The sequence below is a fragment of the Acipenser ruthenus genome, chromosome 5, assembly GCF_902713425.1.
Source record: "Acipenser ruthenus chromosome 5, fAciRut3.2 maternal haplotype, whole genome shotgun sequence".
In the NCBI taxonomy this organism is placed as follows: Eukaryota; Metazoa; Chordata; class Actinopteri; order Acipenseriformes; family Acipenseridae; genus Acipenser; species Acipenser ruthenus.
The window spans coordinates 20,327,545-20,341,726 of record NC_081193.1 but is presented as its reverse complement, the minus strand read 5'-3'; the positions used below and the strand labels follow the sequence as shown (position 1 = coordinate 20,341,726).

Here is a 14,182-nt window from a genome sequence, read left to right as displayed (position 1 = left end):
CAAATTACAACATAGGGGCTATTCCAATGTGTAGTCTGGGGGGAAAAGTCAATAATATTAAATAACTTACACAGTTAATCATACAGACATAAATTAGCTTGGTTTATAATTTTAAAAATTACCAATGCTTTAAAAAATAAATAAATAAATAAATAAATAAATAAATAAATAAATAAAGAAAAATATTTCTTATTAGCAACTGCCTAAGTCTCAGAATCTGAACCTGCCTCCATGTTGTAAAGTAGATTTATTCCTTGCGCCAACGTTATTGGGTCCCAACCTGAAACGTTAAAACTGCAAACTGTTTCCACTCACATGAATTTAGGTGGCGTTAAGTGGGACCATTACACCTTCTGCAATTTAGTGAATTTACAGGTTAAATTGACTTCTCTTTGGAATCCTGCCACATGGAAGTCAAATGTCAAAAGGTATCATAGCCCGGTGCCAAAACATTTTGCTTCTGCTACATATCTAGTGGTATTTTACTTTCATATTACAGTAGGCTTCAGGTTGGATGTTGGTCAAAGATAAAATTGCAATATTATACCCAGCTCAGGGGGGTTCATATCCACGTGTCCAGTTGTAATAATCTTGGTGAGGCCATTCTTAAGTATTCCGACAGTTTCCAAAGTTGTTGGGATGACTTTTATATCAGAATCTGAGGATATAAAGAGTTCTCTTCATGTGTCCTGCACTTACAGTTTACTTTTATCTAGGGAACAGCTTTTATGTATCAGAATCCTGGGGTATCTGAGTGTGTCTGTCCAGTCTAATTTTGTATTTTACAGCCGTAGCGGGGGATGCATGTTGCAATATTTTGTTTAATTAATTTTTTATATTCTAAGTTCTATGACCAAAAGCCTAATTTCAGTTCAGTTCAGGTACATCTTATGAATGAATTGTCTTTATCCACGTAGGATGCAGGCTAAAAATCATGACAGATCTTGAGAGGAACAATATGTCTTTTTATGGTATTTGAGGTAACCCAAACAGGAATCCATCCAGATACCCAGGGATTTTGTAGATCTCTACAGCAGCCATAGCCTGCAAGGGCAGTACAGCTTCCTTTCTGTTGCATAGCTATGTCTGTGGTGTCCTATTATAATACCTCAATGCTTCTAGCATTGGCGTCACTCTGTGTTTACTTGGCAGTGAGGATCTGCATTTTAAATAGCTCTTTCACCTAAGTTTGGAAGTTCACCATGCAGCTATGTGTGGTATTAGCCCTGGAAGAATGTGTAAAATAACAAACAAATGCATGAGCTCTTTGCTTATTTCAGATGGATAAGTACTGTGCATGCTGTTTGTTTGTGTTTCAGAACAGCGATTTTGCTTTTTGGATTGGTTAGACTGCTGAAGGATATATCTTTTTTTATAGTTAGGCTTGACACCAACCTTAATTATATATCTGCTATGTACATTGCACATTTTCTGTTTTACTTTACTAATCTTCAGTAGATATTCTCAACCAAACGAGCAAGATGGGCAGAATGGCCTCCTCTCGTTTGAAAACTTTCTGTTCTTATGTTCTTATAACCTCCCACCATTGCAAGTAGTAAAACAAACAAGTCTGTTTTAGTTTTATTGAAATAGTTTCAAGGCTTAAAGAGGGAGGCTGCTTGTGTCTGCAGCTGAAAATACCATTAGGGAAATAAACAAACCTGAAAGTCATGAAGATCTGCTTTTGGTGTGAATGATGGTCTTCCAGTAACAGGTCTTGGTGTCACCTATCTATCTATCTATCTATCTATCTATCTATCTATCTATCTATCTATCTATCTATCTATCTATCTATCTATCTATCTATCTATCTATCTATCTATCTATCTATCTATCTATCTATCTATTTATCTGTCTGTTTACTATATCCATCTATCATGAAAACGTGTGCTCATGTAGCCTCACTACTGTTGCATCTGTATCTTCAAATGATCAAGAACTACCGTGATTCCCTTGTTGCAGTCGTTCACCGAACTGTCAACCTGAGTGTGTAATTGTTTGTTTGCTTTTTTCCCTCACAGATGACTCCACCGTTAAGGAGGTCAGCAGGGTAAGTGTGATATCCTTTCTCTGTTCCCTCTGAGGAGTCTGAAGTGTGTTAGTCTTCCCTTGGGATGGGTCACAGTGTGCGCACAATGACGTCAGTCAGTTCTCTGGAGACGCGCTGACTCCCTTTGCTATCCTCAGCATTTTAAACCTCATGGCTTATATATTGCGCTGAGATCACAGGAGACTTTAAAACACTTTAATTAATCTCAATGTTTGAATTTTTCATTTGATCTGAACAATTTTGTGACCAGATAGCGAGAGTGAAAAATCAGGACACTTTCAGTTGGTGCGGGGAGGGAAGAAACCTTGTGAACTACTGCACAACGCAAGCGGTGCAAACTTCATATCTTTCTTGTGTAGACAGGCTTTTTTTTATTCCTTCGCCTTCCTGTGTGCATTGCACTTAGGCAAAAAAGAAGTATAATTAATAAAAAATAAAATACTCCAAAGCGGTTAACTTTCTTGTTTACTGTTCAGATGACAACAATGTTTTAATCAATGTTTTAATCTTTGCGTCTGTACTGGCGTTTCTGTGGCCTGCTGTACTGTGCATAGCAGGTTGGACAAAGTCAGTGCTGCATTGTTTTGATTTAGGTTGCTAAAATCTAGTTTTCAGCATAGACGTAAAATACCAAAAATGGACGACAAAGCAAAACAAGCAAAGTATACTTCGGCTGAGGATCATGTAAAGACATTTCCCAAATGAACTGTACATGCAGATGGAGGTAATTGTTTTGCACATCTTGTAATGTGACTTAAAGAAAATACAATCGATCGCTATAACTTCAGAATCACACATTAAACAAAAGGCTACTACAGAGGCCACTGAACAGAATGTAAAACAAACAACAGCTTTCAGAAAACAAACTGGAAAGTCAGCGCAGACAAACAAGTATTTCTGTGTTGGTTGTACCCAAGTTAAATCAGCACTACAAGTCCAATCAAGCACAGCTACTTTTTTTGCTTTTTAGTGACAGGCTCGTCAACAACACCAGCCATCATGACACTTCGCCAGTAAAACCAGCCGCACAGGCGCACGCACCAAGAAAAACACATGACGCATACCACATCAGGTTAACGTGATTGGATAGCCGCATAGATGCAATGCAAACAACTCACTCAAACAACACACCCTAAACCAATAGAGAATGCTGTAGCACCACAAGACAGTACAACAGCCACATATACAACATTTCCTAACGAGAAAATAAAAAATTCACATTTTACGCCTGGGTTTTCAACGTTTATTCAAAAAATTGGGAAAATGGCTTCCCGACAGTACCTCGATCAGGATGCAGGACAAAGCCCCTAATATCGGGGCGATCACGATTTTATCGGGATGTCTGGTCACCCTACATACTATGTATGTGAATACAGTACTAAAAGAAACTTTATAAACATTTCAACCTATAAGTCTTTCTCGATGTCTTTGGAGTTAAAAATGTTTTTCATTAATTATTACTTTAGTTTATTATTTCTAAATGTGGTACTATTACTGTAAGTGTTTTATAGTTATGGATTCCCGTCACATTTTTTTAATGATGTTTACAATCATTCTAAGTGGTTCTTATTGCATTACTCAAATTGTGTGTGTGTCTTTTAATTTTATATTACTTTAGGTTTGGTGTTCATAACTCTGGGGTTCTAGATACTTTTTTTATATTTCTGTGTTAAAGTGCTTTGGCCTTTGTTCAGGAAGTGATCATCTGTTCTATTTGCCTGCCGTAGATATTTGTAACCTAGACTAGATCAGATTTTGTGCACAACTCATGAACTCACAGAAAATATCAAAACGAGAAAAAAACAAAACACAGTACTGTATTTAGAAACTGTAAGGATAAGAACTCAGGATGTATGTGTGTGTGTGTGTGTGTGTGTGTATATATATATATATATATATATATATATATATATATATATAGTGTGTTTGATTTATCATTTTAACTACATTTTGTTCAGTTAACTCTACTTTGACTTTGACTTTGGTTAAACAAATGAAACAGAACTACCTCCATTAGCCAGCAGTCTCATCACAGTCTCATCAGTCTCATCACAGTCTCACTGTGATTATTGAGAAGTCCCAGCTCTGAAATGCACTTGATTGGCAGCAATAGGGACATTATATTCAAGTGTTTCCAAAACACAAAAAGGGTAACGTCTGTATCATCTTTGGTCATCAGTATCAGGACACAGACATGCAAGGAGTTGTGTACGAGTTGAACAGTTACATGGAGCAGCGGCTGGAAACAGGAGGCGACAACAAATTGCTCCTCTACGAGTTGTGTAACATCATCAAAACAGGTAAAAGCTGTTTCCTTACTGGCCAGAAAGCTGCATTACTTCATGAGTACTGTGTAGTTCTTTACTTTAGAAAATCAAGCACATTTTATAACAACAAAAAAAAGAAGCTTTAAATCATTTGTGACAGGACACGGATTTGGTAAATTGGCAGGAAATTGCAGCAGCAGGTGCAGTACTGTCTCTGTGGGCAATTGGTAGGCCTCAGTCCTTGGTGATCACACTGTGGAATATTTTAATGTTTTAACGTGTTTTAAACGTTTTAAAATCCATTATCCTACCCTTTAACTCTTAAGGACAGTGATCAAGTAAACACAATCATACTGAAGTGTCATTCTGGGTCAGTGATCGGGTAAACACGATAAAAAATGTACTTCATTTCTTTCTTACTGGGCACCCATACGTTGCAGTACAGGTTACTAACACATATCATTGGATAGGGGAGGGATTGAATTTCACTGCCTGATTTTATTTATTTATTTATTTTTTCGTGTGACGTCACTGAGACGGACATGTCATTTTTAAAGGGCGGAGACAGTTTACAGCAGCACATAGAAACAAAACATTATAGGAACTTGTTTTAAAAAAAACTGGAAAACATTGTAAAATCGATGTATTTGACTTATATTAGAACATTTATTTTGTTGTGTGTTTTAATATACAGTATATCTTTTTACAAAATTTATAAATATCAACAAACAAGTGGATAGAAGCAGATAATGTTTCATTAACACAATTTATCAGGTATGTTGTTTTTTTTTTCCTTATTACTGATAATAATGGAATAAAGAACTGCCGGTATGGTTTTATTTATAAATATTTATTTTGAGAAAATAATCGAAAGTAGTGTCCATTATTGCTTCTAAAGACCCTGAGAATAAACGTTTATTATGGCATTGCAGTCACTCAAGTGAAACGATGTCTTGTAATTTCCCCAAACATCAATATTGTTTAACAAAACTTTCAAGAAGTATTGTTGGATCTCTCAGGCCATAGAATAACATGCTTAAGTATCTCTAAGCAGAATACATAAAAAAAAAAAATACTTAACGTTAAAAATAAGACCCAACAAAAGCTAAATATCGCGTTGAAAAAAAAAGCAAAACGTTTTGATGGTTTCTGAAGTACTTCGTAATGTTCCCCTGAGAGTGTTCTGAAAAAAAGGGCCAATTCCAAGATGCTACTGTAAAAAATATATTTTTTTAGTGACTGTTTATAGGAAGAGAGTCAAATACAGCCACATAAAACCTGGTCTTGGGGGAGCATCCTAATTGACCTTTATTGCAGCAATGTTAAATTGATAATTATTATTTGTTTATTTAGCAGACACCTTTATCCAAGGAGACTTACAGAGACTAGGGTGTGTCAACTATGCATCAGCTGCAGAGTCACTTACAACAACATCTCACCTAAAAGACGGAGCACATGGAGGTTAAGTGACATGCTCAGGGTCACACAGTGAATCAGTGAGCGAGCCGGGATTTGAACCGGGGACCTCCTGATTACAAACCCTTTTTTTAACCACCAGACCACACAGCCTCCTAGATACATGCCTCTACTGCTATGCCATGGTAAAAATAGCAAGTTATTAGTTTTTTGATATAAAACGCTTCAGTGCAGTAATTAGACATGTGTTTTATACATTTGAAAAGAGTTACTGTCATGGGGAGGGGCTCTAGACTCTTGACCAGAGGGTTGTGGGTTCAATCCCCGGTGGGGGACACTGCTGCTGTACCCTTGAGCAAGGTACTTTACCTAGATTGCTCCAGTAAAAACCCAACTGTATAAATGGGTAATTGTATGTAAAAATAATGTGATATCTTGTAACAATTGGAAGTCGCCCTGGATAAGGGCGTCAGCGAAGAAATAAATAATAATAATAATTTGTTGTCTCTATCCCCACTCTTCAAATATATGTAAAATATTTTGTGAGCTTTGAGTCCCACAAGTGTAGTACTACCTCAAATATTATTCATTTTCAACCATTTCAACTGTATGCATCCCAGTCCAAAGTGGGAATGTGAAAGTGTGCCCATAGGCAAAATAACAATCTTACCCAGATAAATATCTCTCCCAAGTAGCAGATTGTATATACATATGTCACACGGCTGGCTGAGTGGTGACGTCAGATCCAGGAAATGAACACACAGGACAGATGAGGTGAAATGATGAAAGCGCTGTTGCGCGGTTTATTATAAATAAAAGGTTTAAACAAACAGAAAACAGGACATGGCGCTTGCGCCAAAATAAATAGACGAACAAAACGGACTAACAATTAAATAAACGGTGGATGGACAGACACACAAATACTGTGAGTAAATAAACAAACAAGTATCGTGCTGGTCCTACCAGCACGCAATAGCAATTGTTATAAATATTTAGCTTTAACTTTATTTCTTCTCCTCCTCTCTCTCTCTCTCTCCCCCGTTCACTACTCACCGAACACCCAACCCCGAGTGAGTGAAACGTGCACCTATATATACTGTTGTGCTGGGATTCAGTTACTAATTAATTATTCACTTGAATCCCAGCACGTGAATTAATTATGTGCAACCTCGTGCTCACATATTAAATACTTTAAATGCACGTGAAGTGATGTGCCATCCTCGTGCTTAAATACAACTATACATTTTAAATAACTTGTGCTGCACACACCCATTTATATCCCGTGCAGCCATATCTATACACCAACATTAACACAGCACACGCAACATACAACACAGAAACGCACACAGGGGCGGAGCACATTGCCACATATACCCCCCCTTGTGCACAGCACACATGGCCTCAACGGCCACCTCCCCCCTTAAAAGCCCAAAAGTCCAGCACAAAGTCCTGGGCCAGAGCCGGAGGCTTCAAGGGGCCCATGTTGCCAGTAGCCAGGCTGCTACTGGCCATGCTGTCAGCAGACGTGCTGACAGCTCCCAGACTGACTCCTTCAGTTGGGGCAGTCCTGGCAGCGGAAAGGCTGCTTGGGGGGTGGTCTCCTGACCTCCCCCCTTCTTTGTAGCCGGCAGCTCCCTCTTCCGGGGCTCCGGCCACAGTATCTCCTGCAGCGCAAGTACTGCAGTGGGAGCAGGTCTCCTGACCTCCCCCACGATCTCCAGCAGCGAAACTGCTGCTGGGGTTGGTGGTCTCCAGACCTCCTCCCACTTCTTCGTGGCTGGCAGCTCCCCTTGGTGGGGTTCCGGCCACAGTACTTCCTGCTGCGATGCGGAGCAACAGGCAGCCCCAGGCGATGCGGAGCAACAGGCAGCCCCAGGCGATGCGGAGCACCAGGCAGCCCCAGGCAATGCAAGGCAAGCATCCTTGGGCGAAGCGAGGCTGGCATCCTTGGGCAAAGCGAGGCTGGCATCCTTGGGCGAAGCGAGGCTGACATCCTTGGGCGAAGCGAAACTCAGCTGCAGCTCCTCTTGTGGTGGAGGTGGAAGCAGCAAGCAGTCCTCCCATGTTGGGGGAAGGCGGAACCAGCAGGTATTCACCCTCTGCTGGTGGAGGTGGGAGGGGCAAGCAGTCCTCCCACGACAATGAAGGCGGAACCAGCAGGTATTCACCCTCTGCTGGTGGAGGAGGCAGAGGCAGCTCCTGCTGCTCTCCTCCTGGTGGAAGCGGTTGAGGTGGTGGAGGCAGAGGTAGCTCCTGCTGCTCTGCTCCAGGTGGTGAAGGAGATGGAGACAGAGGCAGCTCTGCTCCTGGAGGTGGCAGAGGCAGAGGCAGCTCTGCTCCTGGTGGAGGCAGAGGCAGCTCCTGCTGCTCTGCTCCTAGTGGTGGAAGCGGTGGAGGTGGGAGCAGCGTGTAGTCTCCTGGCGACGGAGGTGGGAGCAGCATGTAGTCTCCAGGCGACGGAGGTGGGAGCAGCGTGTAGTCTCCAGGCGACGGAGGTGGGAGCAGCGTGTAGTCTCCTGGCGACTGAGGTGGGAGCAGCGTGTAGTCTCCCCCTCTTGCAGGGGACTGGTGCTGCTCTCCCTGTCTTGCAGGGGACTGGTGCGGCTCTGCCTCTCTTGCAGGGGACTGGTGCGGCTCTGCCTCTCTTGCAGGGGACTGGTGCGGCTCAACCTCTGAAGGGGAAACCAGCAGGCATTCTTCCTCTGCTGGTGGTAATGGTGGAGGCAGAGGCAGCTCCGGCTCCTCTCCTCGTGATGGTGGGGGAAGCGATACCAGCAGGCATTCTCCCTCTGCTGGTGGAAGTGGGGACAGCAGGCATTCTCCCTCTGCTGGTGGCCCTGCTACCTGGGCTGCTGATCTGTTTACAGCTGCCTCCAGGTAGCTGAGGACCAACTCCACACCTTCCTCCAAGGTGTTTGGGGTGTGTTCCCTCTCATACGCCTCCAATCGCTCCCTGTCTATCAGCCACAGGACTCGGATGGCTATGGGCATAGACTGGGCCTCCAGCCCAGCATTGTCCAGGATCCAGTCCCGCAGCCTGATGGCGTCTTCTTCCATTGCCCCTTTTTTTTCCCCAAAAGGACACCTCAGCAAAAAAAATGCACTTTCCCTGGTCTGACGCTAGGGGCTGCTGTCATCCCACTTCCCAGGAAATGAATACACACAGGACAGATGAGGTGAAATGATGAAAGCGCTGTTGCGCGGTTTATTATAAATAAAAGGTTTAAACAAAAGGACACGGCGCTTGCGCCAAAATAAATAGACGAACAAAACGGACTAACAATTAAATAAACGGTGGATGGACAGACACACAACACGGTGAGTAAATAAACAAACAAGTATCGTGCTGGTCCTACCAGCACGCGATAGCAATTGTTATAAATATTTAGCTTTAACTTTATTTCTTCTTCTTCTTCTTCTCCTCCTCCTCCTCCTCCTCCTCCTCCTCCTCCTCTCTCTCTCTCTCTCTCTCTCTCTCTCTCTCTCCGGTTCACTACTCACCGAACACCCAACCCTGAGTGAGTGAAACGTGCACCTATATATACTGTTGTGCTGGGATTCAATTACTAATTAATTATTCACTTGAATCCCAGCACGTGAATTAATTATGTGCAACCTCGTGCTCACATATTAAATATTTTAAATGTACGTGAAGTGATGTGCCATCCTCGTGCTTAAATACAACTATACATTTTAAATAACTCGTGCTGCACACACCCATTTATATCCCGTGCAGCCATATCTATACACCAACATTAACACAGCACACGCAACATACAACACAGAAACGCACACAGGGACGGAGCACATTGCCACAACATAAATAAGAAATAAATAAAAAACAGAATAAATATAGAACACACCTCCACACTTTATCCAGCTGTTTTCTCCCTTATTTGCTAGGACTATCCCGTTTTCTGCACACTTCTCCCGGACAACTCCCGGGACAGATTTTCTCCCATATTTTGCTGAAAACTCTACTGTTAAACCCATTTACGTCAGCAAACCTGCAAAAGTAAATTTCTTGCTAACATTTCAGGTACTCAAATCATAGATACTGTGTCATCTTCGGTGTGTGGTTACTGCAATCCCCGTCTGTTCCTAGCCGGGTTTAGGACCCAGGGGAGACCTGTGGCAGGAATGCATGCGGTGCGAGAGGGGTATTGCTGCAGAACGAAGGCTCCCACAGTGTAGCTCACACAGGGTAGTGCTGTGTGCTCAAATCGTAATAGACGTCAACATTATATGCTGCAGCCCGAGCACACGATAAAGGTGATGCATGTATGTACTAACAAAGTTTATTTCATAACAATAACCTAACCCTAAACCTAAGGTTCGTGGGGTATTGTTGCCGTGGATCAGCAATTAATGCTCACAGGGTAATCATTCAATGTTCTCTCCCTCTCATACCCTATTATCGTCACGTGGTAGCGGTGTTGCGGGTTAATGAAGCACTACGTAAATTACGAGTTGTGCACACAGCACTACCCTGTGTGAGTTACGCTGTGGGAGCCTTCGTTCTGCAGCAATATACTCTTGTTCGGCGCGCGAGGCAAGCTCACATACTTGACCATCTACGATGACGTCGCATGTGATCAGCCCTTCTGGTAAAAAAAAAAAAAAAAAAAAAACACACAAATATTGATACAAATTTTTGTCTTCTTAGACCACTACATATTCTCACAAAATTCTAAACAACGTTGGAAAAAGTCGTGCTTTCTTTTTAACGATGGGACATGGGGGCAAGAGTGATGTTTGGTAAGAACGAACATCACAAAAAAGCCAGTGACGCTCAGAAAACCAGCTCATCAATGACATCTTCCGTTGCCAAAGAAAAACCGGAGATCAAGAAAGTTACATATGCAGAGACTTTTATATGTTGTGACAAGTCCTGCAAATCTGCAGTAGACAGGAAAGTCTAAAAAGTCACACAAAAATTGTGAAAGGCGTTTCTATTAGAATTTCAGTATCAACATTGCTTTAGAAATTCAGATTGATTGATGACATGTGTTTACAGAGTAGTGTGTTTGTTTAAAATAGGAGATAGTTGACAATAAAATGTTACTTACAGTGGTATTATTGGTCCGCCACATATGTGCAGTGTAATGAATAACATTGCAATACCACGTTGTTGTGTATTTTGGCTTTTTTATTTTTATGATGTTTTTTTTTCTTGTCTTAAAATATGTGCCATAGCTCGTCCTTTGACGATGTCAATGTGAATTACCAAACTAAGCCTTTATGATGTGTGATGAAAGTAACAACTTTCTGTCATGCAAAATCAACGACAGTGGACCTGTTTATAATGCATTGGCTGCTGCCAAATGAGCCACCTACAGCTACAGTACAATAACAACCACAGGGGCCAAGAGAGATTTTTATTGTGAAGCATGGTACGGTTGTTTTTCTGTTTTTATATTTTTCCTTTTTAAAAGCAATTCGAAGGAGCACCGTATCTATCATTCTGCCAAGTAATAAAGTGGAATAGTTGTATGCCTTTGTCTTATGTAGGTATTCACTTCAGTTTACAAGAGCTCCCTTATTTTGAAAACCCAAATGTTTACATGTATGCAAGGGTGATTCATGGATCCCCTTATTAAAATCATTAAGTACAATATAGGTACAGGTCTGCAGTACAAGTTTTAAGGAATAATGTTATCTTGCCACTGGCAGATAACATTCTGCCTTAAAACGTATTACCTCCATACGCTTACAATGGCCCTGTGATCTTGTTTAAGATTGCCTCCTGGTTCTGTGAGGTTCAGTGTTGGCACCAGTACTGTCCTTGGGGTGCAGTTCAATTACACAGTTAATCAGAAGTTGCATCACAAGTAGAAAATTATAGCCCCAGTCTCTGGTTCATGATGTCACGTGAACAGTAATGTAACTGACTTTCAGCCTGGGTCAAACTATTATTTTTTGCAACATGCTGTCTAGTTTATTGCTTATTCATACAAGAGACCAAACAAGTAACACTATATATTATCTTAACAGCGACTAAAGCAGATGGATTTGCACTTTACTTTCTGGGAGAATGCAACAATGTAAGTACTAATCTTTTTTTAAAATTTTTATAAACTATATTCGATATGTTTATTTATTTACCACCTATGGTTGGCCTATCTTAAGAGTCATAGAAATATGCTATATACCTTTCTATGCAATTATCCATTCCATATTTTCCTGACCCATCCCCCTATAGAACCCTGTGACTCAAACTAACCTTTAGAAATAGATTTTTCAATCCAGAGGTTTTTATTGTCACCAGTTACTGTACTACCCTGTGACATTGAAACACTTCATTTACTTTCAGCACTATAAGCTGGACGTGATGCTACACATGTTTATAATGCACATACCTATTCTGAATATTCTTCTTTTTTTTTTTTTTTTTTAAGTTTAGGAACACATAGTATCGGCATGTTTTATTCATTGAATTATATATATATATATATATATATATATATATATATATTCTGTGTATTTAGATAAATTTGTTCAATTGTTCTATCTAAATTATTTCTGCTGATTGTGACAGAGAACCAGGAAGATACAGCACCACAAGTCTGTTTTTAGAAAGTCATGGTGTCTGCTGTCTGTGTGTGTCCATCTGTGTTTGTGTGTGTGTGCATGTCTGTGCGTGTCTGTGTATTACTAAACTTTTTTGATCTGTAGTAAATTGGAGAAAACAGGGAATTAAAATTTTGGTCCAATACGTTTGTCGTCCACACATGCTTCTTAAACTTTTTTCTAATATTTATTCTATGCTGAATAAAACAGGTCAATAATATTCCCTGATTCTTATTTTTCTTGAGATTTTATCCATTAATGGGATGCACTTAGAACAATGTTAAAATGTTAATGTGTTTGGGGAAACCACTGAAAACAAAAATAGCTTGCAACAGTGACAGGACGCATACTGTAGCTTTGCAGGCCATATAGACTATGCCTCCCTGTCATAAGCTGTCTATTTACCATCCTATACTGCATTTCCAATTTCTTCCAACCTGCCCCTTATTTCACCTCTGAGGTATCAGAATTACTGAAGTACAAATGTGGGATATAGCACTTTAAACTCTTTTTTTTCTGTTGTCTATTTACTGCAGAGTCTGTGTTTATTTACACCAACGGGAGCAAAGGAAGGGCTGCCAAGGCTCATCCCCTCCGGTCCCATTGCTTTTGGAACCACAATCGCAGCACATGTAGCCAAGACTAGAAAAACACTGTTGGTGGATGACATCCTGGTGGTAAGGCATTGTGCAAGACGAGCCTAGCTTTCCCATTCCTACACAACACTCAAGGTCATACGATCTGTTTAGAGCCAGTGAAACAATCTGGTTCTTATTCCGTATTACCAGCAAGTTGCTGCAGTGTTGAAGACTGAAGAGCAAACCTTCATGGGCTGGTTTCACAGACCCCGATTTAGCACTAATGTAGGACTGCCTTACCTATGGTAGCATTAGGTAGTTCAAGGATAGTGATAATTGGGGTCTGTGGAACCAGTCACATTATGCAACCTGAGAGAACCCATCCTAAGCCGGAGAAGGAATTATACCTGCACCTACAGCAGTCCTGTTTTTCAAACCACCCCAATAAGGTACCGTGGTTCTTCTAATCAGGACTGGATGAAGGACAGGTGCATTTTCCCAGAACAGGTCACAACTGCCTTCCTAAACTTTTGTACAGTAGATAAAATGAAATATTTCTTATGATAGTTGTGTCCTGTTTTATGGAACTACCATAGGGGTATATTTGCAGAAATTAACTTGTGTATTCCCACATATTTTTTTTTTTTCCTTAAAATGAGCAAAATTGGTAAAAAAAAACAAAAAAAAACACAAAAAAATAAATAAATTACTTTGGACTGTAAAACTTCCTTCTCATAGATCTTTTAGACCTTTTTTGTTTCCACTAAGCTTGTGCCCTGACTCCCAGTGTCTGTACTTCCTCTGCAGGATGAGCGCTTTCCCAAAGGCACTGGACTGGACTCAGGGACTCGTATCCAGTCCGTTCTTTGTTTACCGATCCTCACTGCTATTGGGGATCTCATCGGGATCCTGGAGTTGTATCGAAACTGGGGAAAGGACCCCTTCAGTCTCAGCCACCAGGAGGTAAAGACCCACTCCTCAATCACCAACCCACAAATCAGAAATAAGTAGGTTGCCATGAGCTGGATTCTGAGAATCAATGTTACAGAATGTACAGCAATTTTTTATATACAGTGCCTTGAAAAAGTATTCAGCCCCCAACACTTTTTCCACATTTTGTTGTCTCAGATTCAGAATTTGAAATAGATTAAATTAGGATTTTTTCCCACTGATCTACAAAGCCTTGAGCACCATGTCAAATCAAAAGAAAAATTCCAAAAGCTTTCAATAATTACTAAAAATGAAAAACGGACATGATCAGATTAAAAAAGTATTCATACTCTTTGTAACTGCAAGCCTAA

General features: G+C 40.7%; 1 protein-coding gene across 8 annotated transcripts in view; it reads left to right on the top strand.

The window, feature by feature from the left end:
- LOC117403040 (cAMP and cAMP-inhibited cGMP 3',5'-cyclic phosphodiesterase 10A) overlaps positions 1–14,182 on the top strand; it is a 115,034-nt gene that overhangs the window by 64,336 nt on the left and 36,516 nt on the right. For all 8 annotated transcript variants that reach the window (XM_059023790.1, XM_059023785.1, XM_059023784.1 and 5 more), the window contains 5 exons: positions 2,022–2,050; positions 4,230–4,350; positions 11,728–11,777; positions 12,840–12,980; positions 13,689–13,844. In XM_059023790.1, coding sequence (XP_058879773.1) covers positions 2,022–2,050; positions 4,230–4,350; positions 11,728–11,777; positions 12,840–12,980; positions 13,689–13,844 — 497 coding nt within the window. The remainder of the gene's footprint in view (positions 1–2,021; positions 2,051–4,229; positions 4,351–11,727; positions 11,778–12,839; positions 12,981–13,688; positions 13,845–14,182) is intronic.